The 27,651-nt window shown below is 34.1% G+C and overlaps 2 protein-coding genes across 5 annotated transcripts in view; one reads left to right on the top strand and one right to left on the bottom strand.

Moving 5' to 3' along the window:
• LOC115886793 (protein artichoke) overlaps nt 1-12,468 on the top strand; it is a 51,753-nt gene extending 39,285 nt beyond the window's left edge. Inside the window, 11 exon segments of the mRNA XM_030906082.1 lie at nt 1,091-1,369; nt 1,432-1,692; nt 2,815-2,914; nt 3,221-3,510; nt 3,565-3,711; nt 3,764-3,865; nt 3,868-5,836; nt 6,788-7,075; nt 9,631-9,922; nt 11,485-11,681; nt 12,121-12,468. Coding sequence (XP_030761942.1) covers nt 1,091-1,369; nt 1,432-1,692; nt 2,815-2,914; nt 3,221-3,510; nt 3,565-3,711; nt 3,764-3,865; nt 3,868-5,836; nt 6,788-7,075; nt 9,631-9,922; nt 11,485-11,681; nt 12,121-12,236 — 4,041 coding nt within the window. The 3' untranslated portion in view covers nt 12,237-12,468.
• Nucleotides 1,701-27,501, bottom strand: LOC115886794 (WD and tetratricopeptide repeats protein 1). 4 transcript variants are annotated; one of them, XR_004050945.1, is made up of 11 exons: nt 27,137-27,501; nt 26,973-27,084; nt 26,732-26,913; nt 26,478-26,673; nt 25,494-25,787; nt 23,707-23,819; nt 23,317-23,497; nt 20,582-20,780; nt 15,517-15,713; nt 15,207-15,349; nt 1,701-1,837 (listed from the first exon to the last, which is right to left on the bottom strand). XR_004050945.1 is itself a non-coding variant. In XM_030906084.1 (11 exons), exons 1-11 carry the CDS (start codon nt 27,337-27,339, stop codon nt 1,818-1,820), a joined length of 1,818 nt encoding a protein of 605 aa, XP_030761944.1. In that variant the 5' UTR covers nt 27,340-27,500; the 3' UTR covers nt 1,701-1,817. The 4 variants fall into 4 exon arrangements, 2 of the variants coding, with proteins under 2 accessions (XP_030761944.1, XP_030761943.1); XM_030906084.1 differs by having other exon boundaries at nt 15,207-15,327; nt 27,137-27,500; XR_004050944.1 differs by lacking the exon at nt 1,701-1,837 and adding an exon at nt 12,920-13,617.
• Between the last annotated feature and the right edge of the window lie 150 nt (nt 27,502-27,651).

The following is a 27,651-nucleotide window of genomic DNA, read 5'->3' as shown; positions in this document are numbered from 1 at the left end:
TTTTATTTCGATTTTTTCCGAATAATTTCTGAAGTAACGTCAATATTTGGATGAAAATTGGTTTCTGGGAGTTTTTTGACACGATGAATTTGATTTTGATATATAACTCCTACTTGTAGAGGGCGCCACCTACATATTTTTAACTGGTTTGAAGATTAATAACTTTTCGACCGTACCTGTATAAAATTACCGAGTAAAAAAATATATATTTAAGACGTTTTTACTCAAAAATCGCTACGAGTAATGGTTCTCGAGATATTTGGAATCGAAATAATTATCAATACATCTCATCATTGAAAGACATTAAATATGTTGACTAAATAGTTATTAGACTGAAATCATAAATTTGAAATGTTTTTGTGCCAAAAGTTCAACAGAAACTGTTTTATTAAAAAATTTATGATTAATTTAAAAAAATTATAATTTCCCAAATTAATATCATTTCAGTCAAATAACTATCTACTCAACATGTTTCTTTTGTGTCAGTAATGACATGTATTGACTTTTTGCATTATAAATATCTTGAGAACAATTATTACTCGTAGAGATTTTTACCAAGAGACCTTTTTTACGTAAAAATCACGGAAATGTATATTTTTTCACTCAGTAGTTTTATACAGGTACGGAAGAAAAGTTATTACCCTTCAAAATAGTTAAAGCACATGTAGGTGGCACCCCCTACAAATAGGAGTCATATTGACATCAAAATCAAATTTATCATGTCAATAAACTTCCAGACACCAATTTTCATAAAAATATTGACGTTACTTCAGAAATTATTTGGAAAAAATCGAAATAAACATGAAACTTCTACCCCCTGTATCTCCGAAACTAAGCATTTTAGGACATACATTTATACGAAGTTATTTACTTATTTTTATCTGCAGAATATGATGCCGAAGTTTCCGGAATACAGCTCGGACCACCCTGTATATATTTTTTATCTCTTTGTAAATTTTATGCTTTTCTTACATTTTTGTTATTGTTGATTTTATTATTATTCTTTTTATAATCTACTAGAATTATGATTATTCTAAGTTAATAGTCATTAATATACAAATAGATATAAAAAATTATCTTGTTTTTCCAGATGTATCATCGATTTTGCCTGTTGCTGAGTATCCTAGTGCCATTACTCACATCAGGACAATCTGCCAATTTCGTACCATGCTCAGAAATATCCCCAGAACTCAGATTTCCATGCAAATGTGCTCTGGGTCCAGTCGAAAAGCAACTGGACGGTAATCCCTCGTTATCAGTTAATTGTGACAACACTGTATTCCCGTACGACGCTTTTGTCTTACCTTATGGAGCACCGGTCACAAATTTTAGTCAAAAATGGGCCGGATACCAATCCCTACCCAATCAGGTAAGCATTTAGACTACCCTGGTTATTTTAATTTAAACTTAACATTATTTTATTATTTTTAGTTGTTTGCTTCAAGTTTACCTCTACGTAGCATAGATCTGTCAGGTAATTCTTTACGGAAATTGACAGAACGTATGCTCCAAGCAGTTTCCACATCTCTAACTGAACTAAAACTAGCGGAAAATCTACTGGGCGATACCCTAAATCCTATATTTTCGACTAGCGAATTTAGAGGGCTGAAAAACATGCGATTGCTAGACTTGCAAGGCAATGGCATCAAGGCTATAGAGGAGGGCATTTTTGAAGGCTGTGACAGTCTAGAGGTACATGTCGCTTAATTTCTTTTTTATTCGTTTAAAAATTACAAAATGTGTACTTATTCTGTTTTCAACCAATAATTTAACGTGTTCTTATCCATATAATTTTCTATATTCTTGCTAACTCTTCGTTATGAATCAGGCCTTAACACTAAAAAGAATATAAAGATAATTATAAATGGTTTTATTATTAAGTGGGACAACTCTAGGCTATACAATCCAGTAGACCTTTTTGCAATGGCTGTTTATTTGAATAAAAAAATATATCTATATTTAAACACTATCGATATTTTTTCAAATATCGATACATTTTATACATCCTTACTTTATTATCAGAAATTAAGAATACTAAAGTTTACATTTTTTCCATCTTATAGATGTATAAATATATCGATATTTTTAAAATATTGATGTTTAAACACTACCGATATTGTTAAAATACCGATATATTATACATCCCTACTTTATGACCAAAGCCATGACCATTGTTTTTTTTTTGACCATTTGTTTATGACCATTGCAATGGTTGTCTATTTCAATTTATAAAAAATTAAAAATAGAGATGTATAACAATATCGATATTTTTAAATATTGATATACTTTATACATTCCTAATTTACGATCAGAAATTTGAAATAAAACTTATTCCGTTTTATTATATATTTTTTTGGCATTTTAGAATTAAAATCAAATAATTTTCTGTAAACAAATTCAAAAATTAATCAGATAATCAATTGTTTATAGTTGTAGGAATTGTATCTCTATCACGTCACTTAATAACACAAAAGCCCTAAAAGTATTATTAGACCATTTTGTAATGGTTGTCTATTTCAATTTATAAAAATTTACAAATAGAGATGTATAGCAATATCGATATTTTCAAAATAGCAATATTAAAATTATCGATAACAAAACACTATCTATATTTTTTAATATCGATAACAAAACACTATCGATATTTTTTAATATCGATACATTTTACATCTTTACATTTACATCCCTACTTTACGATCAGAAATTTGAAATAACTACTTATTCCGTTTTCACTTATTCCGTTCATCATTTAATTTTTTCTAATTCAGTAATTTTAACTAATTCAATAATTAATCTTTTTGGTTATATTGGTAGGAGCTGTATCTAGATAAAAATGAGTTTATAACTGTACCAAGTACATCATTGAATGGTCCAAAAGCCCTAAAAGTGTTATCCCTTAGTAACAATAACATAGGTAAGTGTTTAAAATACATATATTTTTCTAATTTTGACATTTAAAGTGACGCTTTTCATAATACTTTGCCGTTTTTAAAGATGTTTTACTTCGCAATTAGTCAGGAAATATTTTCTCTTTTCCGCTAGTGATAACTAGTGATGAAATAAATAATTCCTCACTAGTCGCTTAAAAAAATAAACATTTTTTAGATCATTTATTACGACATACACCTTACAAGTTTAATCATGCATTGTTGCCAAAAAAATATTCCCCATTTTAAGGGATTTTCGTAATAATTTACTAATAATTAATATATTTTTTTAGATAGTATTAAACTAAAATCATTCACATCCCAGTCGAGTTTAGAAATGGTCGATCTAAACAACAACTTAATATCCTCGATAGAAAGCGGAGCGTTTTCAAATTTGCAAAAAATCCGAGTTCTAAGATTGTCTCGCAACCGTTTGGCGAAATTCAACAGCGATATATTCTACGGAGCAGAAAACTTGGTTCGACTCGACTTGTCCGAAAATTTCATCATAGATTTTCCAACCATAGCTTTGAAAGGATTTGATAATTTGAGGCAGCTGAACTTGTCGTCCAATCTGATTCAAGTAAGTTTTTTTAACACAAAATTTTTGAAATGTTTTTACACATATATTTTTCAGAATTTGGATAATAATAATTTAGTGTACCTCTCCAATTTATACGATTTGGACTTGAGCAGAAACAATTTAGCCAACATAGTCCCAGGAACGTTTCTCGGCTTGAAGCAACTGAAGAAACTGGACTTGAGCGTTAATTCTCTAAGAACTGTACGTATATAATAAAACCAGTATCTTCTGACTTCAATTCTATATATTCCAGGTTGAAGATGATGCTTTTGAAGGTCTGGACAACCTGGAACACTTAAATCTCAAAGACAATAACATCCTGCTGATACCTGCTTCAGCTTTAGGTAGACTACCTCACGTCTAACATCACTCCAAATGGACTATAATAGAATAGCAGCTCTCTCAGGCGACATACTTCGTTCAGTAGCTGATAAAGTGACTCATTTAGTTATATCCACCAACGTAGTAAGAGAACTACCTGGAACCACGTTCCAGTACTTCAAAAACCTCATCTCGCTTGATCTCAGAAGAAATTTGATAGTGAATTTGAACTCAGATTCGTTTGTGGGCTTGGAAGAAACTTTACAAGGGCTGTATTTGTCTCAAAACCGTATCATGTCACTGTCCGGAAATACTTTAGCTTTGCGCAAACTCCAGAAGCTCGATTTAAGCGATAATCATCTCACTGAACTACCTGGTACTTCATTTAACCTGCTGTATTCGCTGAAGAACCTAAATCTAAGTCATAACATCCATTTGACGAATATTCACGATAATCTGTTACATGAATTAGTTAAATTGGAAGTCCTGGATGTAAGCTACTGCGGATTGAAAGCTATCTCTTCAGAACTCTTCCTGAAATCGAATTCCTTGAAAGAAGTGTACTTAAACCATAACTCCCTATCAGAAATCGTCGATAACTTATTTGTTAACATGCCAAACTTAACTGTCATCGACTTGTCCTACAACAACATCAGCAGCATCAAACAATCTGCTTTTGCCTTTATCATGAACATAAAAGTTCTGAACTTAAGAGGAAACCAATTGACTTCTTTCAAAGGGGAATATTTCAACACCGGTACTAGTTTGGAAATTCTAGATATATCAGAAAACCAACTCAGTTACTTGTTCCCCTCTTCCTTCAGAATTCATCCGAGATTGAAGAAAATACTTGCAGGGAAAAATAAATTCAACTTCTTTCCCGCTGAGCTGATTGCAAACTTACAGTTTTTGGAGTACATAGATTTGTCATTTAACGAACTAAAAACTATCGATGAGCTGGACTTTGCCAGGCTTCCCAGACTCAGATCACTGGTTCTGAGGAACAACAGCCTGGAGACTTTGAGCGAAATGGCTTTCCATAACAGCACCCAGCTACAAATTTTGGATTTGAGCAATAACAAACTGGAACGATTAGGCGAAAGAACTTTCGAGGGTTTAATAAGACTTAAAAACTTGAATTTGGAGAATAACAATTTAGTTGACTTGCCAGAGAACGTATTTGAACGCGCACGTTTACAAATGCTGGAAAATATTAACTTGAGCAAAAATAAGTTCGATATACCGCCATTGAAGGCATTGCAGAAGCAGTATTTCTTCCTGGACTCTGTTGATTTGTCTCATAACAACATCGTAGATATTCCTCCAGAAGATGGAATAATGGTAAACATAAAGAAACTGGATCTATCTTACAACCCGTTATCTCAACAGGCAGTGGATAATATTTTTAGCGAACCAAAAACGGTGAGGGTACTAAATCTTGCAGGAACCGGCACCAGCGAAGTAAGCAGGTTAGAAACTCCCTTCTTGAAGAAGTTGAACCTTTCTAATAATAACATATCTTCCTTGATGGATAAAACTTTCGAACGTACTACTTTGCTGGAAGATTTAGACTTGTCGGGTAATGAACTGTTCAGCATCTCTGGATATTCTTCAATTTGGAGGTTTTTGCGGGATTTAAAATCTCTAAACATCTCAAATAATCCCATCGAGTTCATTTCCAGTGATGATTTCACTGGTTTGAGCAAACTTAGACATTTCAGTCTGCATTCTTTGAGTGAGTGTACTAAAATTGAGAAAAGTGCGTTTAAGTCTGTGGGAAATTTAGTGGCGTTGGATGTGTACGATTATCCTAAACTGGGATACCTGGATGTAAATGGATTGCTCCAAAATATGCCTCTATTGGAAAAGCTTAATATTGAAACTAAAGACGCTGCTATTGGTAAGGATCAGTTGCAGTCGGTGCTGCATCCGAGGTTGAAGGAATTGGGCATCAGTGGAGGAAGATTGAGGAGTGTCTCATCAGGAACTTTTTCAGGAATTAAAGGTATAGTAATTTAACTTGCTAAGTTCTGATTCACAAGATACTTGGTAGATGCATTTTTTCTCTTGTTTCGATTTGCTTTGGAGAATTTGCTTTACTGCGACCTTATCATATGTATTGTGATCCTGTTCTGATCCTTCGGTTATATTCTCCAGTCCTATCCATTTCAAAAAGTCTAGCAACATGGAGACTGACTCATCACATAACTCTTTGTCAATGGCCTATCATTGCCTAGTACAAAGAACCGCACATTTGCCAGGCTGTCGCACCGACATAAAATGTGTTCTGTTGTTTCTTCTTCAGATTAACAGAACCTGCACATGGCTTTGTTTGCCAATCCCATTAGCTTTAGATGCCTATTCAGCTTAGAATACCCTGTTAATAGACCCACTACAGCTCTGACTGTTTTTCTGTCTTTGCTTATGTTTGCTGTCGATACCACCTGTCTCTGCCCTGATGAGTTTCTCCATCAGCCTATTGTGGCCACCCACAGTATTGTGACCATTCTTAGAACTGTTTTTGCAACGCCTCAGAAGGTTTCTGGGCTTATAAATGACATTGATGAGCCTTGTTTGATCATTTTGTTACCCTTGTGACCTTCGTGCCCCTTGTTCAGAACTGTTACTCTTGAGAGGTCTTTCGGCAAAAGTTTGTATTGAAATTTAAACTAGATTATTGAAGAAAGATAGGGAAGGTGCTCCAAAATGAACATCAGAAAAAAATCAGGCGAATAGACAAACATTAATATAACATTAAAACTGTTTTTATCTCTGGAGCTACTCGAAAAAGCGTCTTAAAAAAACAAGTCAGGAAATATGGAAACAAGAGAAAGAGTGCATCTACCATGTACCATGTGAATGCAGTAAGTCGTACATTGGAGAGACAAATCATCTTCTAATGTTCTACAACTACCATACAGGGATGTAGATCTGATAATAATACTCTATATTTTAGGTTCAGACATAATCATTCGTCTAACGAATACATCAGTGACTTCCTTACCGCCAGCATTATTTTTCCCTTTACCTCGTTCATCGAAAGCTACCCTGGACGTCACTGGCAATCAATTAACCACGCTGGGCACTCAGCTATTGGCAACGCTGGAGGATAGACGAGGCGATTTAAAAGTTATCGGTCTGGAGACGAACCCTGTGGTGTGCGATTGTAATTCGAGAGCTTTGAGGAGATGGTTATCATCTCATATGGCAACAGTGAGATGCGTTGGGCCGCCGTACTTGGCAGGTAATCAAAAATGTCGATAATGACAAGAAAGGTTGATTGTTAAGACGGGTTCTCATCTAGCAGTCTAGTTTAGTGAAAGCTGTAGGAAAATTAACAAAATTTTTGATGAATGAACGTCGCAATGTTGCCATGGCTACATTTTTTTACTTTGGCATGTGTCAAATAAAATTCGTAATTCTGTCACCGATTCTATGATTATTAAGCTCACGACTGGTCTACTTGGCAAGTAAGCCAATATTTGCGTACTTGGCAAGTATCCCCACCAGTCCCCACTTTGTAAACAACATCGGCAAGTGTGGCGCTCACACGACGTGTTTACAACAAGTACGCCAGCACAAACATTGTTTAAATCCTTGGAAAGTAAACAGTATAGTCGCATCGATGGATACCGGTCGTCCCGAAATTGTCGTTGCTAGCTCTTTTCTCTTTTTAAGTTCTTTTACTGTACACTGTAATACAATTTCTATGTTCTTTATGTTTGGCCATCCATATGAAGGGCTCATTTTCGTATAAATCCATAAATTCCAAAACAACATCATTTGAAGACTACACGGGAAAATCCAGTTTTGTCCATTTTAATAGGAGCCGAGAAAAAAGCAATTTAGTGTTTTTTAAAGAAATATGTTATTTTCGGTTGAATAATTAGAAAAATATACAATTTGCCAATTCTGAATTATTAATATTGTGAATTATCGCCATATTCTGAAATACCGAAATAAAAAAGTCAAAATGCAAAACAAAACAGGGGAAAACCAGAGATGTCCAATTAAACGTTGTATAAAACCTAAATCTAAACTATTATTTTGTATAAAAAAATTAAAATATAATTGTTGTGGGAAGAAAAATAATATTTAAGTAGGTTTTTATTACAATACATAAATTTATAACATATAATACTAATTTCAAGATTGTCGCCCATGCGTAAGTACATCTCTGGTTTTTGCCATTTACGCGTGGACTACTCTGGTTTTTCCTTTGTACGGCAAAATAACCAAGTTGTAATATCTCTGGGACTAAGCGTATTATTGCTTTCTTTTTTCTTGAATGACGTTAACATTTGTCCATAAAGTTGTATCGCTCAACGTCGCTATCTTAATTTCTATGAAAATGTGACATATCTGGTTTTTCCCGTGTAGTCTTCATTTGTCCACTCCATTTATTGCTGTGGGAACGATTTAGATGCCGCCTATATTGAAGTTATTAATGTAAATTTCATATTACATAATCTATTATTGTTTTAACGTTTTAAATTATCCGCAATTAACTCGAAAAACACTACGATCCGGAAATAAATCGGACATACGCTATAACAGTACAATTATTTGCGCAATTTATTGTCGTTTTTTTACGCCTCGGCAAGTGTAAACAAGGCTGGCCAAGTACACTTGGCAAGTGTACGATTAAGGCTGATTCATGGTACACCGGGCCGTACCCGAGCCGGGCACGTTCCGTAAAGTAGACACCGAGCCACGTCCGGGCCTTCAATATATGCTACACCGAGTGGACAACGGGGATCATGTCCGTGCCGATTATATTCTAGAAAACAGTGTTGCCGCAGTGGTACATTTGTACCAAATTTGATACTTTTAATTCTATTTGGTACAGTGGTACTACATTTTCAAATCCAGGATGATTTGGTACAATAATTATTTCCCACGCGCACCGAAATTGAATAGATATTTAATAATTATTGTCGTTGATATTGCATTAAACGCGCTTACCGATACCATTCGGAGAAAATCCGCATTAATTAACGACGTATTATAAACGTTGTAATGTCTATAGCGTTGCCTATATTAAATAACCCGAAGAAAAAACTTGAAAATTTACTGTTTCTAACATGCTTCTATATTTGCGTTTTTTTTAAATAAAATTTAAGTTTTCCAAGTATTGTGTGTAGTATTAGAATTACTTAGAATTCTTCAACCTATACATACTTATAATTGGGTTTTCTGAATTTCTATTTCATGTTTTTCGTCTCGATTTGTGTCTTTCTCCAGGAAGTTTTTTTATGTAGAAATTTATGAAGAAATTCACAGCGACCAAACCGGTTAAAGTCATATGCAGATGTATTTTGTTGTGCTTTAAAAAATTGTACCAAAGTGGTACATTTTTAGTTTATAATGTGGTACGCGCTAAAAGTTGGGTGCGGCAACACTGCTAGAAAACAGCCGCTATAGGCCCGTAGATGAACGAAGTATTTAGCCCGGGCGACTCATTTATGTTTGCCGCAACGGGGCCGGACCGTAGCGGATCCGAGGAAAAATGTACACCGACATTTCTCGGACGGGGCACGGACGGGTTCCGGCGAAACTCGGCCCGTGCTCGGCTTAGCATGAATGCATAGGTATAAATACCATTTGACAATGTTTGGCCGTGCCTTCACCGTCGCACGGCCCCGGCCCGTCACGGTGTACCATGAATCAGCTTTCTTCAATCGTTTGACTCAGACTATGTTTACCGACAGAGAGCGGGGACGCGACGAGTGACCAAGGAAACCGTTCTCACGACATGGCAAGTACCTTTTATATAATCCTTTCTTTATATCTTTACAGGTAAATTGTTGGTTGAAATTGGAGACGACGAATTGACATGCGACCCCAACAAGATGATATCACCAACAACTACCAAATCTACAACTTTAACTGGCTCAACGCGTTTACAGAAGAAAACTACCGAACCGGAAATTATATGGTCCATGCCAGTTACCGAAAAACAACAGCCCAAAATAAAAACAGCCTCTACAGGCCAGTCAACTTTGAACAACGATGACACGCTGATTATAGGCATCGTGGGTGGTGTTGTGGCATTCATAGCTATTCTGATCATCGTTATCTGTATAATCAGGTAAAGAATGGAACGTATAAGTTATAGTAGCCTCTAATGATGGCTAACCAGTATCGTCTAATAATCCACAACCTTATATTATTAGCCGACCATACCAACAGGTATGGTAGGCTATTAAGATCGGCAAAAAAAAGTTTTTTTAATTTCACTCAAAATGAGTTATTTGGGTCATAAATGACCTAAATACAATATATTTTCATGGTGTCTGGCCATGGTACAAAGAAAACAAGGTATGATCGATAGCGGCTCCAATTTCGTTAAGTTTGCGCATACCACCTGTGACGTCATACGCCATACAAAAAAATATCCATGTTGTTCAATTGCCACTAATAAAAAAAGACCTAAAGTAGAGAAGAATTAGGACATAACCCCAAAAGTTATGTCAAATCATCGAGCTTGACATTTAAAAAATTATTTTCACATTTATTCTGTCATCTGTTTGACAATTTGAAATTGGCGCGCGGAGCCTGCCGACCAATGGTACCGTTTATCACCTGTGACGTAGTGACCAACCTGCGCAATATCATACCTTGTATTCTTTGTATCATGGTGTCTGGCTGTCTGTCCGTCTGTAACACGATAACTCAAAAACCGCTAAACCGATTTTAACCAAATTTGGCACAAAAATACTGTGGCACCCGAGAATCTGGCCATTAGTTTTTGGTGGGGGTGGGGGGTTGGTAAGGGGGTATGGGAGGGGGTTAAAAATTTTAAAAAATCGTAACTCCAAAATTACAGTAGCTAACGAAACGCAGTTTTCAATTTAAGATTAGGAATAATATTTGCAACAAAATTTGTAATAACATCAAAATCGGTCAAAGTCGCAGTTTTTGAGATAAAAAAAATTGGAAAAATTCCTTTACTTTGAAACTAAAAGAACTGCCTACCAACTTTTTATTAACATATTTTAGTATGGGCGGCTATACGTGCCTCCCGGCGCCAATTTTTTTTAATAAGATTGTGAGTAATTATGCCTTTTCATTCCCTCATTAGAGGATACTACTATACAGAGTGAGTCTTAAATAAGTGCAAATATTTTTAGGAGTAGTATAATAAACAGGTCTAAAGCTTGATTTTCATGTTATACGTTGATACGTTCGTTGGTCCGACGGTGCTCTGATTGGTCATAGCTTTTTCGCGCCACTTTTTATCCGTAAATATTTTACTTCAGCCCGTCAACGGACCCGTTCATACGATAACGGACGTTTTGACACTTTTTTAACAAATTTAATCTAACCTTAATATAAATATAAGTAAAATAGCAAAATCGTTATGGAAACGAAAATATAAAATAACACCAACGTATATCCGATAAACGGAGACACGAAAATGCAAGAAATTTAAAAACTGCGTTATTTTCTAACCAATCAAAGTCTTTAAATTCTACCAATAAAATTAATATCGTATCAACGTATCGTCGGACAACGGATGCATGAAAATAAAGCTTAGGAGTTTTTTCCGCGAAAAAAAAATTGTGACACCCCACAAGAAAATGGGACACCCTGTACATGTATTTACGTTTAAGCTACACAGCAATTTTCTTTAATATATTTCATAAATAGGTTGCGCATGAGCAGTAACCAGTATAGAGGCCCAGTCAGCGCAGGATCCATAGTGGCGCCCGGTATGATTGGATCTGGTAGTAGTTGCGCATGTAGTATCAAGGGGGCGCCACAAGGATCAGCTTCGGCCACAGCTCTATATGCTATACCCCCTAGCTATGCAGCCACGTTGCCACATAAGGTGCCCGTTCATCAAGGTCAGTATTATATAGAATATCTTGTCATCTACATCTATAAAATACATATAAGTAATACTCCTATCTTATGATCGAAAAATAAACTGCGTCAAAGACTTCTGTGGAATAACAATCGATGATAATTTTGACGAGGTCAAAATGTAGTAATGGCGCTTACTACCAGTTGGCCTGATATTGAGTAAAAATGTTTTAAATGTGTGGTTTAAAATTCGCGATAAAAAAAATTGTTGGAAATAGATTTGTGTGCCTAGAAACGTTCTATCCTTTTTTAATTCTTCTATAATTAGTGTTAATTTTTGACAAGTTGATGTCAATTTTTAGTAAATAACGTCTAGAGATTGATCTCGCCAAAATTATTATCGATTGTCATTCCCCAGCCTTCTTTGGCGCCGTTTGTTTTTCGATCGTACGGTATAACTAGAAAGTCTTTTATTTTCAGGTGCTATAAGGGTTCCAACATATTCCACCATGGGTAGAGGCCCTTACTATCAACAGTCCAACGTGCAGCCTTACTTTATAGCGGCGTATCCTTCAGACGAAAAAATATATCGATAGTTCGTCTGAACCAAGCTCAATCCTCTACAGATTGAGTTTTAAACGGGTTGGACCACATTGGTCTGTCAACAAATTTCAGTTTCTGTTAAGTTTTAATGTATAAGCGTCGTATTGTAAATAAACATATTTATTAACTTAATCTTAAGTACAAATATTGAGCAGGAACATTGTTGTAAGTTGTTAAAAATGCCATATTTTTTAAATAAACGCTCAAATTTGTTTTTATTATTGTAGTTAAATTATTTTTGACATCTATTTTCACTTAAACATTAAAATCAAAAATGCTATAAGTAAGTGCTATTTTTTTGTCTGCCTTATGGACTATGCATAAGGATGAAATTAAACGAGCTAACTAATCACCTGGAGGCTGTGTAAAGCTTCATTCAGAACCTCGAAATTAGTGGTTTCAATTAGCGTAGAATTTTGTTCCTCTAATTTCAATGTAAGGATTTCGACCGTCAAAATTAAGCAAGCTGTTGCTAGGATATTCCATTAATTTTAATTGTATTTTTTTAGACATTGTCAATGATTGTATATATCAATAATTTCGATGTTCTAAATGAGGCTTTATAGGAGAAAAAATAAGAGGCACCCATTAATTACGCTACTTGAGAATTTTTTGACTCCCCCCACTTCCGTGAGACGTGAGATATATGGACGCCCCCCTAAGGGCGTCGTTTAAACAAAAATTACTCAGTTGTAACCCGTTAAATCTGACTTTATTTATAAAGTTATTTAATAACAAATGACACATTTTCGTTTTACGAATACGTATCCTTGGTTGTAAGTTGTAAGTCCTATTCCTACTTAAACAAAGAACATCTAAATAAACTTATTGAGCTTTTTAGCTTAGAAATGTCCAGCCTTATTAATAAGCCAATAGAGAGTATAAAAACGACAACTATCGATATTTTAAAAATATCGATAAAACTATCGATTAACTCAAAATATCGATAGTATCCCACAGCTCTAATCGGATTTACTAAAATCGATAACTATCGATATTTTTCAAAATATCGATATCTGAAAATATCGATACTCTCCTATATCTCTAAACGATTTGATTTCCCCCAAAAAAATTATGAGTAAGGCTGGATCATTTTTAAGACGAAAATTTTTTAGTATCGAAAGAAAAGTACATTTTATATCACAGTTACAACTAAATCTCGCAACAACAATTCCAATTAATATAAATAAATGTTTTTTTAATTTATATATACATAAAAAATAATCGATATTTGTTGCACTTGATAGATTAATACGTATTTTTATAAATATTATATCGAATGCAACAATGCTAGTTATATATTTCTAAAAAAATAAAAACAATTCTATTGTTAGCAAGTTCTGCAGTTTGGTAAGTCTTGCAAACTGCCTTCCCCTAAAAACAAAAACATTGATAGTTTCTAATTCAGTATAATGGTATTTTGTTCAATTTAACATAATAATAAGTTCATTGGAAAAATGTTCATATACAAGGTGTGCCAGAAAGATTTATTGATTTATTATTAAGATTTTTTTAAAAGTTTATAGGGAATTTCTTCAGCATGGGCAATAAGAAAAAGAAATAATTTTTTGCACTCATGGCGGTATATTTCAAAAATCCTGTTTATATACATATATGTAAAAATGGGGTTAGGAACATATAAAAACAGTCAGCCAAGTTATAATGAAAAATAAACAAAAGTTGGCGTACAAGTTTTCAAAATATTTGACAAATGCACGTTGAGATGTTGTCACGGCTACTTTTTCTACTTCGACTATTGACATTGTGTCAAATAAACTTATTCATTTTGTCACCGATTTTCCACTTCAATTTTAGACACAATACCTATATAAATAATTTTTTTTATATCTACATTATTACTTTCCCTATGATTATTACACAAATTCTAATTAAATAAAGTTATTAGCATGTTTTCTAAATGAAAGCTGAAAAATGTAAAGTTCTAATTTGTGAAGATTAGTCTTCACTTTATGAGAGATTCTACTCAGTCAATGAACTCATATTGAGCGCATGTAGCAAAAATGTGTTTGGTTTGGTTTGGTGGGGCTAAACTTTTTGGCACACCTTGTATATCCCGTCATTTTTAAACGATCATCGACATTAATCTTTGAATAAGAAGACTAAGGAAGGAGCATATCAAAAATCTTAGGAACACCGCGATGGGCCTCAAATATTCCGGTTTATCAGTGTCGTTCTAATATTATTTAAAAAAATGTAAAATTATGATGTAGGGTAGACGTGGGGTAGACTCAATAATTTGTTGTTTTATTTTACGTTGTGAATAAATGTTGGTAGTCATTAAAATTGTTATAAAAATATATAATTCTAATAAAAATAGATAAGTTTTAATAAGTATTTATTAACACAAACATCCGATATGCTACTGAAGCAGGTAAGTCAAATTAACGTATCTAAATTGTTTGACATCTAATCTTTGACAAGTAATAAATAAAAGCTAAAATGCAAGAAAAATATATAATTTAGTTAATTTAAGTGAATTTCATAAATGATCGGTTTACTACACGTATGTATATTACATAGTCATTTACTAGCGAAAAGTTGTTCCATTATTTCACTCAATTTTTGCCGAGATCTACCGCACGCTACACAACCAACTATTTTAGAGTCTTTTTCGATAAATCGCGATAGTGTCACTGTTAATTTGAGTTCTGCCACAATTTCCATCTAGATTTACTACCTTTATACAACTATCAGTAGTAGAATAAATAATAAATAACATAAAATAAGCTCCGTAAAGACTGAAAAATGTAAAAAATTTCAAATCAAATTCAAATGCGTCAAATGAATCGTCCAACAGAACTGTCAAGGATCCCCACCCTAGAGTGCTTTTTCCGCCCACCATGCATGAATACAATGGATATCATTATGCTCCTTCCTTAGTCTTCTTATTCAAAGACATTAATAAATGTAATATTACCGATTATTAATATTGATATAAGTACCTTGTATTTGATAACCCATATTGACTAACATGGATTCAAAGGGATCCATCGCCATCCGATGCTGATTGGCCTCAATCACACTATTCACTTCTTTGACAATCCTGATATTTTGACGGCCATCCTACCAAACAACACCGAAATCGCTGTTTCAATAAATAATAACAAATAATAGACAAACCTTATTGTATATGACATTCAATGAATCAACCCTAGATAGTTTATAGGAGCTAAGGTATCAATAAATTGAACTTTAGAACTCCTTTAGAATTAGAAATTAAATAAATTATTATTTGTGAAAAACTCATCTTACCTCTGATGTCGGAGACCACAGCTTTACAACGGAATCTATCCCGCTAGATGCTATAAAGCATGCGTTAGGATGAGGCTGGACACAGTTAACTATGGAAACGTCGCCGAATAGAGCAGTGACCAATGACGAATGTTTTCGCTCCCAAATGAATATGATTCCTTCATCGGATCCGGCACAAATAAAATTTCCATCATCACCTATTAGACGTTATATTTTTTTTAAACGTTTATGTTTGGCTCGCCCTGTATATAGGGTGTTTCAAACCAAATGCGAAAAATTTTAAAAGGTGATTTCTTGTTAAAAATAAATGGTGCTTTGTGATACGGGATACGGGGTGTTTCAAAAAACATGTGCCATCTATCGTGGGGATATTCCCCACGTAAAAATAAGATTTCTTCTTTGTATTATCAGTCTGATTCTGCTTTGTTTCGTAGCTACAGGGGGTTAAAGTCTTTTTTTTTCGATTTGTTATTATTTGTTCCAAACGCTGTTAGCGATTCGAATAAAATATTGAGGGTAAAAGATACTATAAGTGCGACATATTTCAATGCTAAAAATATGTCGACAGATTCACCAGGGACGTGCATATGGGTTATCACTGGCATATTAAAAAAAAGTGCGCCACTGACTTTTTTCTCTTGTTAGCAAAATTGTGTAGACCTCTTTATAATAATAATAGCTCCCGTATATAGCGTTTAACGCCTTGGGAGTAGCAAGGTACAGCTTGCCATACTAGAGCCGTTCGGTATACAAGGAAGGTAATGTGGCTAGCACTACGCTTCAACCGCCTATTATTACCTCAGGATTATGAATCCCAAGTACTCATTTAAGGCTGAGTCGACCTAGGTACCCAAATCATTTTTATTTTAATAAAAATAGTCGGCTGATGCAATGCCGGGTGTGGGAATCGAACCCACTACCTTGAGATTGGTAGACGAGAGCCTGTACCTCTACGCCACCGGGCACCTTGTAGACCTCTTTATATCTATGTTAAAATTTTTAAAAATATGTCTTTTGTAATAATGTATCTTAAAAACCATTATTTTTTTGAATTAGCTGTAGGTGGCACTAAACATCAGTGTTACTACAAAAATACATAAATTTAAAAAAAAATAATAATAAATCAGATTAAATAAGTACTTTTTTATTATTTTTTTTGTATACAGGGTGACAATTTGAAAACGAACAGTATTTAATATTACCTCTACCGATGATAGTATGAAAATTTGGCGAAATACGTCAATTTATATATCAAGGGGGACAATTTTTGAGGCATTTGTTGTCGTGTTACTTTCAACCCTTTGACCCTCAGGGCACCTACCCCTAAAATGTTAAATGGCAACCCCTATTTCTTTTACCATTTTTGTGTTCCTTATAAAATTCTCAAAAAAAAATTGGCGCCGGGAGGCACGTATAGCCGCCCATACTAAAATATGTTAATATCTCAAAAATTGCAACTTTGACTGATTTTGATGTTATTACAAATTTTGTTGCAAATATTATTCCTAATCTTAATTTGAAAACCGCGTTTCGCTAGCTACTGTAATTTTAGAGTTACGATTTTTTTTAATTTTTAACCCCCTCCTATACCCCCTTACCAACCCCCCACCCCCACCAAAAACTAATGGCCAGATTCTCGGGTGCCACAGTATTTTTATACCAAATTTGGTTAAAATGAGTTATCGTGTTACAGACGGACAGACGGACGGACGGACAGACAGACAGACACCACGAAAATATTTTGTATTTAGGTCATTTATGACCCAAATAACTCATTTTGAGTGAAATTAAAAAAACTTTTTTTTGCCGATCCTATTAGCCGAGCATACCAATGCAGTTTTTGTAGAATTCTATAAGAAACATAAAAATGGTAAAAGAAATAGGGGTTTGGTTTGGTATTTAAAATTTTAGGGGTAGATGCCCTGGGGTTCAAGGGGTTGAAAGTAACACGACAAATGCCTCAAAAATTTCACCCCTGGACGTGTTTCGCCAAATTTTCATACTATCATCGGTAGAGGCAATATTAAATACTGTTCCTTTTTAAATTGTCACCCTGTATAAGGTACAACTTTTAATGGGAATGTACAGGGTGGCTCGAATTCGACGCTATCATTGGGATTTCGGAAACCGTAAGAGATACAGGATCGGTTAAATGGAGGCAAAGTTGCGCAATTTGATGCTCAATAAAATGCTGTATTGCATTTTGAAAAATTGCGAATACTTCCGAATATATTCGAAAAAAAAAACGGAATTTTCAATTTTGTTTTTTATTGTTTCCTGACTTTATTTGTTAAGAAAACTTAAAATGAAAAACACATTTTCATGGCCACTTTTTCTGCTCTAATAACTCTGTGTGATTAAATATTGACTCTGACGTTTCGGCTTCTGGCGACCATCGCACAGTGATTGAAAATGCAATTCTACGGTTCCAAAAATATTTATGTTATGTAAGTGTTTTTTTCGGCTTTATAAATCAAGGTATAAGCTAATAAACTCTTACAAATGATGTTGCAAAAGTTTTTTTTTAATAATAACTATAGATACGAGTGCCTTTATTGTTTATTTATTTTCACAGCGAGAATCTAAGAAAAATCAATGTTCTTTTTTTCGAAAAAACGCTCAGACACGTCGATTATTGATTTTGTTGATGCCATTTTTGAATGATGCCATGAAGCCATTTTTTGATGATATTTTAATGTATACAGGGTTTCCCAAAAATTGAGTTATGCCAGATAACTTCTTGGTTTTAATGGAAACACCTATATTTGTTATTTTATTTGTGGATTGTATGTCAAATTCTAGACACATTTTATGTTTTATACCTATCTTCAACTGTTTTTAAACTGCAAATAACCGAAAATCGACATTTCACCCTGTTAGTCTACCTATACAGTGTCTACCATAATGTTGGCTATATATGTTTTTTTTTTAATTTATAGGATATGCGAAAATTTTGTATGGGGGATCGCTCCTGCATGTTTAGTAACTTTAAAAGTCATTATGACATCAGTCACGTAATGACTGTCATGGCGGCAAATTAAAAAAACCGCTATGAAAACCCGAAAAGTGGGGTTAGATGGCAAAATATCGAAAAAAGTGTTTAAAATTATATTTTAAGGCTATCTACAAAATTTGCGACAATTATAAAAAGTGGAAAAATCATATTTTTAGCCCTGGCTCCAAGCCTGGTTCTTCTATGAACATTTTTTATATATGGAATTTATTACTGAATTAGCCCAAGTAACTTGATATTTAAAGTATAGCATGCACCACTGAATTATTGGAAACCTGACAAACTGTCAAGAAACACGGCATGGCTACAAAAAATTACCGTTTCGAAATCGACTTTTCTGATTTTATCCTCTGGAAATGACTTCAATGTGAAATTTTGAGTTGTTTTAATTTTACACATTGAGTATCAAGTTACTTGAGCTAATCCAGCAATAAAATCCGTATAAAAATATTTTATAGAAGAGCCAGGACTCAAAATATGCCTTTTTCTACTTTTTCTTATTTCCGCTCGAAATTTTGCAGGTAGCCTTAAAATATCATTCTAAACATTTTTTTCAAATAACTTTTTTCGATATTTTGCCATCTAACCCCACTTTTCGCGTTTTCATAGCCGCCATAGTTTTCAATTTGCCGCCATGATAGTGATCACGTGACTGCTGTCATAATGACTTTTTAGGTTATTAAACATGTAGGAGCGATCCACCAAACAAAATTTTCAGAAATCCCATAAATAAAAATATTTCCCATATGTAGCCAACATTATGGTGGACACTGTATATTAAATGAGAAAGGGCGCCTGGTGGCAAAAGTTTTTTGTTTTTTTTTACAAGGAAAAAATGTAGAGAACAAAATGATGTTAGTATTTGGAAGTCGTAACAAGGCACAAAGAAGTTCTACCGTGTTATGCAACGTTTTCGCATTATTCGTTAATTTACAATGTACACTTTAATTGAGCGTCCTAAAGTATCTTTCATATTAAACATCATAATTTTATGTAAAACACAAATTACATATCTCCAGAAATATGCAGCATGTGTTTGAGAAATCAAAACACACAAACATTAATTTAACGAAACGATTAAGACTGCAATCGAAACAGAGATCAGAATTTCTCTAAATGGCGTATTAACTGTTTCGGCTTGTTGTCAACATGGAGCAATTGTTTCTTAGCCAGGGCGACTGGGATTTGTGTAGCACTGTTTATTAGCTTTCTTTGAAGGATAATATATCATTTTGTAAAAGATTTAAGTCAACAAGAAATTTGAATTTTGGAACTTCAGAATTCCATTTTCTATCACTGTGCATCTTCAGCTTAATTTTTTTAAATACGGACCTGATTTTTTTTCAATTTAATTAAATCCTTTCATTACTCTTAAAACACTATATATAGTCACTTTGATATTTGCCGACGTTTCGTACAGAAAATTTCATCACCAGAATATTTTATGCAAAAAAAAATTAAAAATAAAAATGCAGTACGGCATTTTATTGAGCATCAAATTGCGCAACTTTGCTTCCTTTTAACCGATCCTGTATCTCTCACCTCTTACGGTTTCCGAAATCCCAATGATGAGCGTCGAATTCGAGCCACCCTGTACATCTAACAAAAGGAAAAAAGTCAGTAGCGCACATGTTTTTTTTAGAAAAATATTTCATTAATAACCCATAATATGCACGTCCCTGGTGAATCTGTCTTCAACATGTTAGCATTACGATATGTAGCACTTACACATAGATATGTACCTAGTACCTTTTACCCTCAAAATTTCATTTGAATGACTAAAAGTACTTGGAAGAAAATTATAGAAAATCGAAAAAAAAAAATGAAGACTTTAACACTCTATAGTTACGAAACAAAACAGAATCGGACCTATGTTGATATACAAAATATATCTTATTTTTACGTGAAGAATCTCTCCACGAGAGAGGGCACATGTTTTTTGACACACCCGGTATAACAAAAGTGCTCATTATTTTTAACAGAGAATCATCCCTTAAAATGTTTCAAAGCAATCTTATAATCTAAATCTACGTAAAAGTAATGTATTTTTACCTAAAAAGTTAGCTTCCTTAATATCGGTGGTGGTATTGCAATGACCGAGAAACCTCAAATCATAATCTTTGGAGTTCAGTCTTCTCTCGGCCTCGTCCTCTTCAATCTTGTGCGATTTCATGTCGCACATCTCCCTCTCTCCAAAACCGTCTTTTGGAGTATTTTTCACAGTCTGTATAGTTTCTCTCAACAATCGCGCCTGTTAAAATAATTTCCAGCGTTTCAATTTGATTTGTAATTCTAATAAACAAGATGTTTCGTAAATATATACCAGTATTTTAAGTGAAAGCATATTTTGATCCCGAAAACAACCCCTTATTTAGGTGTCACATTAGACCGGACCCTGTCATTTAAACATCATGTCGAGAAAACTAGGGCCAAGATCTCTACAAGGTACAACCTGTTGGGAAAGCTGGCAAGCTCCACCTGGGGGGCTAATCCACACACACTAAGAACTACTGCTCTTGCACTCTGCTATTCTGTTGCCGAATATGCCGCACCAGTTTGGGAACGCTCCTGCCATGCCAAAAAGATAGACCCGATGCTGCACCAATCGTGCCGTCTAATCACCGGATGCCTAAAACCCACATCGGCCCAACAGCTACACCTCCTCAGCGGGATAGCTCCACCCCACATAAGGAGACAAGTTTCCAGCATGAAAGAGAAACAGCAAGCTCTTTCCGATACCCGGCACCCGCTCTTCGGACAACACGCCGCTGGATCCAGGTTGAAATCCCGAAAAAGCTTTCTTTCTACCGTCCAACCACTTCATAACAGTACGACATCCGCAAAGAGACTGGAGTTGTGGTCAGCAACTTCAACAACTCCAAATGAATTTGCGCTAAGGCTAAAAGAGAGCCTACCACCTGGTGCGGAACAGGCATGGCCGGTGTTGAGAAGTCTGAACCGTTTGCGTTCTCAGGTTGGCAGATGCAAGACAAACATGAACCAGTGGGGCTACCTTGACGGATCTGTATCCTGTGAATGCGGAGAGGAACAAAATATGAGGCATCTTCTCGTATGCCCAAATCTCCCAAACATATGCAATCAGGGTGATCTCGCGGAGGGAAATACCAACGCTCTGGAGTGTACCAAGTACTGGATATCCTGTATATAACTGCTGTATGCATATATATTTTTTGTAGTTTGTCTAATTCTGTACAAGTATTGTTCCTATTTATGTTGATTGTTTGACTATGTTTTTTTAAATGTATGATGTGCCTTTTTATTAATTTAGCCGTTTTGTATATTTTATATATATTTTTGTGTTTCTTGATTTGTTTTTTATATATACTGAGTTGGACACGAGTAAATAAATAAATAAAATAAATCCCGAAAACACTAAAATTCAGACATATATTCGATACCAATGACTAAAGAATATAAGGACATGTAACGCCCCTATACGGGCTGCAGCAGAATTTGTGACCTTTTTTTTTGTTTTGGTGGCAAACAATGAGTCATCATTTGGTCACCAGCGACAATTTTAGCGATTTTTAATAGTTTGTGTGTAGTAAACTTTGTATAAACTTTATTATAATGGTGATTAGTTGTTCAGCTTTCAAGTGTAAAAGCAGCAGCGATAAGAAAGAGCCACGAGTTACGTTTCATAGGTAAATAAACAGTCCACTCCAACTTTTTAGCGTTTTCTTATTGAATTCGATAATTATTCTTCAATTTCAATTAATATCTATATGTACTTGATATCTGCTATACGTCGATACTAGTTTTGTACCTTTTGTTAACATTTTAATACGTTTTTTTCGGAATTAATTAGGATGATACACCATAGGCTTAGTCAAAACAATTATCAAAAAATATAAATATTGCTTCAAACAGCTAGGTTAAGAAAAATATGTGTCACGGCACTGTTTGATGGCATCGTCACAATTTGCTCTCGGGTGTTATTTGTCCTTGGATTCTTTAGTCATTGTTTGATACCAATTAAACTTTTAGTGACGTAATCGAGTGCGCGATTTTTAAATTCATTGTTGCCAATTATGGGCATATTCGGCGCCAGCCTAACCAGACTAACTAGAATTTAAATTTCCCGCTGGGGATTCAGGTGGTAGATCTGCTGTAAAAAATGTCAAGTTGCCACATTTATTTCCTGACACTGTCATTTGTTTTGACACTTTAGTTTTGTATTATGAATTTTTGGTTTAAATGAATTGTGTTGTGATACTTTAAGTTTGACAATTTTTACTAACAGACCTTGCAGTTGAAAATTGTTCTTTTTAGAACATCTTTTAGTGCAAAGTGTACAAAATAGCTTAATAGCAGTAAAAAATGTCCGTACATATGTCCCTTAAGTGCTATCAAGAAGGTGAGGTTTGTTTATGTAAATAATAAATGTTTATATATTATTTATAATTAATTTATTTTTGTTTCCTACAATATTTTGATTAAAAGAAAATATGTAAAAGTGGGTAACGCTGTGCCGGTCAAGCTTAATCACGTGACTAAAAGTTTATTTGATATGAGCTATATATTTTGATCTCGAAAACAGAAAAATATCTAAAATATTATACATATTCCCGAAAATTTCACACCAGTACTTTAAAAAAAAACGGATATCCAAACATCAATTTTCATCCAAAAACTGAGATTAGTTTTTCATACAAACTATTTTAATTAGTTATATCTGTAAAATATGGGCTTAAGATACTTGCACATATAATATATGAGACACTCTGTATAAAACACTGGAAAAAATGTCAGTGACATAAACATACCTGATTTGTCCCATTAAACTCTGGATTAATATTACACAGGTAATCATACCATAGCTCAGCATCATCCACCCATTTTAAAGCAACAAGACATTTGATAAGCCCCACATAAGCTTTGATTTGGTCAGGCCAATTGCGGATAACGTGCAGATAGTCTCGGGCAGCACTATAAATGTCACCCATCCTGAAAAGAAAAAAAAAACATAAGTAAAAAAGGTACACATGTGAAAAATAAAATTAAAAACCATCGAATAATAATTTAAAAGAGCTCCACAGATGGCTTGGAAATGAAGATCGCCGTCATTTTGAATGTGAATTATATGGGGAGTGTCATCAACCATCATTTCCAAGACAACTGAATGTCGTTCTTTCGATCGTATGGTATATACATACCATTTCCTTCTATAACACTCATATGCTCTTCTCATATAAAAACATGCACATTTTTTTCCGGTATTCACAGGTTTGTTAGTATAACTACTGTTTTTGACGTAACCATTCCCTTCCTACAACCAAATAAAAAAAACTAACAACTCGTAGTTATACAGGGTGTTTAAGTTCAAAGAATGCACTGCTAAAATTCAGTGGGTTCCCCATCAATAAGTATGGAAAAAAGTTCGTATAAACATGGGTCTGAAAATTTAAAAAATATATTTTTTTTTGTAATTATAATTAACTGTAACTGACTTTCTTAAAATTTGTCAGTGATATTTCTAGTTAATTAAAACTAATTTAAATTAAAACTAACTTCAGCGGGGACCCCTTATCGAAAATAATTGAGGAAAAAATATACACTGACTTTTTTTGCAATTTTTCTATTTTATTAGATTAAGCAACTAAAAACACAACTTGTACTTGCACTCTTGTACCATACGAATAGAACTCTTTTTGAAAAAAAAACAGTTCTAACTAAATGAGTTTTAACGTCCTGTATCTTTAAAACTATGCATTTAGGAATCCATGTTAATAGGAACTTTTTTTTCCTAGTTTTTTTTGTGAGAAATCACCATTTAAATTTGGCAGTGCAATTTTTGGAACACCCTGTATAAAGTTTGTTCTGTAAAGGGGGGTTTAGACTCTCGGATAATTCACGCGAATTGGCTTGTGCAAGCCAAATTGTATCAATAAATCGTAAAATGTAAACACAAATCGATAGTTTGTGCAGTTCAAAAATTTGGCTCGAGTAAAATCTGGCTTGCCTTGATTTTTAACTGAGGTCGATCCAGTTATCTGGCGGTGTAAACGCTTTTAGATCATTTTAACATGTGGTGACTTTTGGGTTATTTAATTAAAAACCATCAGACAAATACCCCAACTAATAACTGAATGTGTAAACGAAAGATATAGAATGTTCAGCCATTGTTCAACGTCACGTCATATATTGTCGAACTTTCTCAATCACTTTCCAACCAGATGAAAGAGATTGGTCATTACGGCATTTCGTAAATTACTGCGTATTCTTTTTAGTAATTTTATTGTCTTTGTCATTTGATTTAGCTTATAATTGTATTGACGCACATTGATCGTCTAAATTAAAAATCGATTATTCCTGTCAAAGAGCTCATTGCTAAGCTTATAAATTATTTTTCTCGAGAAAGAGTCGCTGGTAGAACACTCTTGCCCGTGGACGCTGTATATGAAGTAAGTACCGTATGATCGAAAAAAAACGGAGTCCAGTTGGCTGGTAATAAATGACTATCAATGACATTTCCCATATAAATTTACATATAAAATGACAGCGATTTTCATTTCATAGCCATCGCTGACGCCTTTTTTTCCGATCATCCGGTACAATGCAAAGGTATAATATTCCCATGTAAAATTCAAATTGATAACGGTTTTAAATAATATAGTGAGTTTAGAAATAGGAATTTCTGCAGTCCAAAGGATTGCAACTAAAAACATCATAACTGATGAAGAGTTCAAGAAAAAATTAATAAATGCCGAAAAAAATGGAACTCGCTCAATTAATACTATAGGAATGTACTGCAAATTTTCTAAACAATGTGAACTGATCTTAGACATACCTTAAAAGTCATATTTGACATATAATGATGACGTAACGTTGAACGATAGCTGAACAGTCTTTACATTTGCACATATTTTGTACAAAATGACTTGCGCAAATCAATTTGCGCAAATTATCTGAGGATCTGAACTGCCCTTAAGAATATACTCACCGGCCAACATCTGCACTTGTACTTATTCGAATTGGTCTCTTTTTCTGTAAACACTGGCTTCCTGATCTCGTTGATCGGACTAGCGTTATTAATATCAAACAAATATATCTGTTCGCCGCCCATGTTTACGAGCATCTCCGTACCGGCCGAATTGAAAGTAATATATGTAGTGGCGAAGCGAACATTATGCACACGGGCATTATTAAAAGCCAAATGCCCCGGAGAATAGTACTGGACACAATTTTTATCCAAAGTTGGAGGTTTTAAGTCGTTTTGTTCACTATCTTCCGACACCTTACAGAAAAAAAAAATAACATAATATGTGTGCATGTATAGCAGAACTAGAATCAATAGTCAATAAAACAAAAAAAAAATACAAATAAATATAATAAATTCGTCATCATCAAAATATTTGACGGATGCACGTAGCAATTGCTGTCCTCCATTCGCGAACTTCGAGTTACGGGCTTTACGCCCTGGGGCTACTCGAGAACGGTTCTGAAAGGAGCGGTGCGCGATAGCTTGGTGCCTCTATATGGCGCGGAACAGTTCTGGAACTTTATGACTCAACTGAATGGAGTGAGAGTATCGCGTTCTTGAACAGTTCAGAGCTGCTCAACTGCGTGAAAGGAGGACAGCAAATGTTGCCACAGTTACATACATTTTTTTACTTTGACTTTTGACGAGTGTCAAATAAAATTTGTAATTTTGTCACTGATTTTTCACTTCTATTTTAGACACATTTTTTTAAACTTTCTCTAAAACAGTATGAAAATTTGGAAAATTATAAACGAGATTAACAATTTTAGAACAAGCAAACATTTTTATGAAGAATGCATTTTTCTTAAAATTTGAATTAATAAAAAAAACTTTTCATCTTGTAAAGATAATCTGGGGACATACTGTATGTGGTCATTTCACTTCATACCTATCTTTATTAATTTTTAATTTGAAATAAAGATTGCTTATTATTATTATTATTACCTCTGTGAAAGAATAAGCCTTAAGCATTCTCCTATCATATAAGCGCACATAACAATCATTGGCACCAACAGCAATGTAATGTGGTTTGGTTGGGTTAATAGCAATACATTTTGCTTCGTGATTTACTTTATTGAGGTTTATTAAAACTTTTGCTTGACTTGTCAAACATTCGTGCTGCTCTCTCAAGTCAAATTGTCTAAAAAATCGTTATAATACAAAAAAAATATAAAATTAAAGCTATATACTAAACTTACAATACCATTCCATCTTCACCAGCCGACCAAAACAAACTCGGCTCTTCCGGTGATGTCGCCAGTCTTTTCACTCTGTTTGTATGACATCGGCAATCCAAAATACTCGTACCTCGTACAGATTGAACTATAACTCTGCAATCTCCAGCTGCTGTAGCTATAATAGTGTTATTTGTATCCAAAAACTGCAAAGTACAGTGTTTTTTTCTAACAGAAATTTAACTATATAAAAGTTAATGTTCACCTTTACGGAAAATATGTTTCCTATGTGATTTGTTGAAACCACATGCATCTGTTTACGGTAAAATGGGTCCCAAATAATAACGTTTGTATCGTCAGAGCCTGAAGCTAAATATCTGCAAAAATAAACTAGTATCTTTCATTATATATCTTAACAAACTTATTTACCTTCCATCAGATGTCCATTGCAAACAATTAACACACCCTTGATGGCCCTGTAGTTCATAATCGAGCCCTATCCGTTTCACGAGACCCTCGGTGAACTGGCAATGTTTTTTGAGAAAATGCGAACTATCACCTTGGTTTTCTCTGAATTGTAAAAGTTTTAAAAGGTTTTTTCTTGATAGAGCTTTCTTCGGTATTTTCTCCATTTCGTAATTATAAATGTCTTTATTATAACATATTAGATTATTGATAAATTCGTTTAGTTGGGTTCGCCGACTTTTAACTTTTTTGAAAAGTGTCAGGAAGTGTCAACAAAAATATAATTTTTAGAGGGCAATTGTTTTTATTTTTGGAAATTTGATTTTTTCTAAAAAAATAGGGAATAAACTTTTGACAGATTGACAATACATTGGCGGTACTTTTAAAAGGTGGACAAATTTGAGAGATACTCTGAAACTTAGGAAGTGTTTCTTGCTATATAAATGTGTAGATACTTTAGAATAATAGAATGCATTAAC

Source organism: Sitophilus oryzae, unplaced genomic scaffold (genome assembly GCF_002938485.1).
Source record: "Sitophilus oryzae breed Bouriz unplaced genomic scaffold, Soryzae_2.0 scaffold_496_pilon_pilon, whole genome shotgun sequence".
Classification (NCBI taxonomy): domain Eukaryota; kingdom Metazoa; phylum Arthropoda; class Insecta; order Coleoptera; family Curculionidae; genus Sitophilus; species Sitophilus oryzae.
Note: the sequence above shows the minus strand (reverse complement) of the source record. Positions and strands in the feature narration are given on the sequence as shown.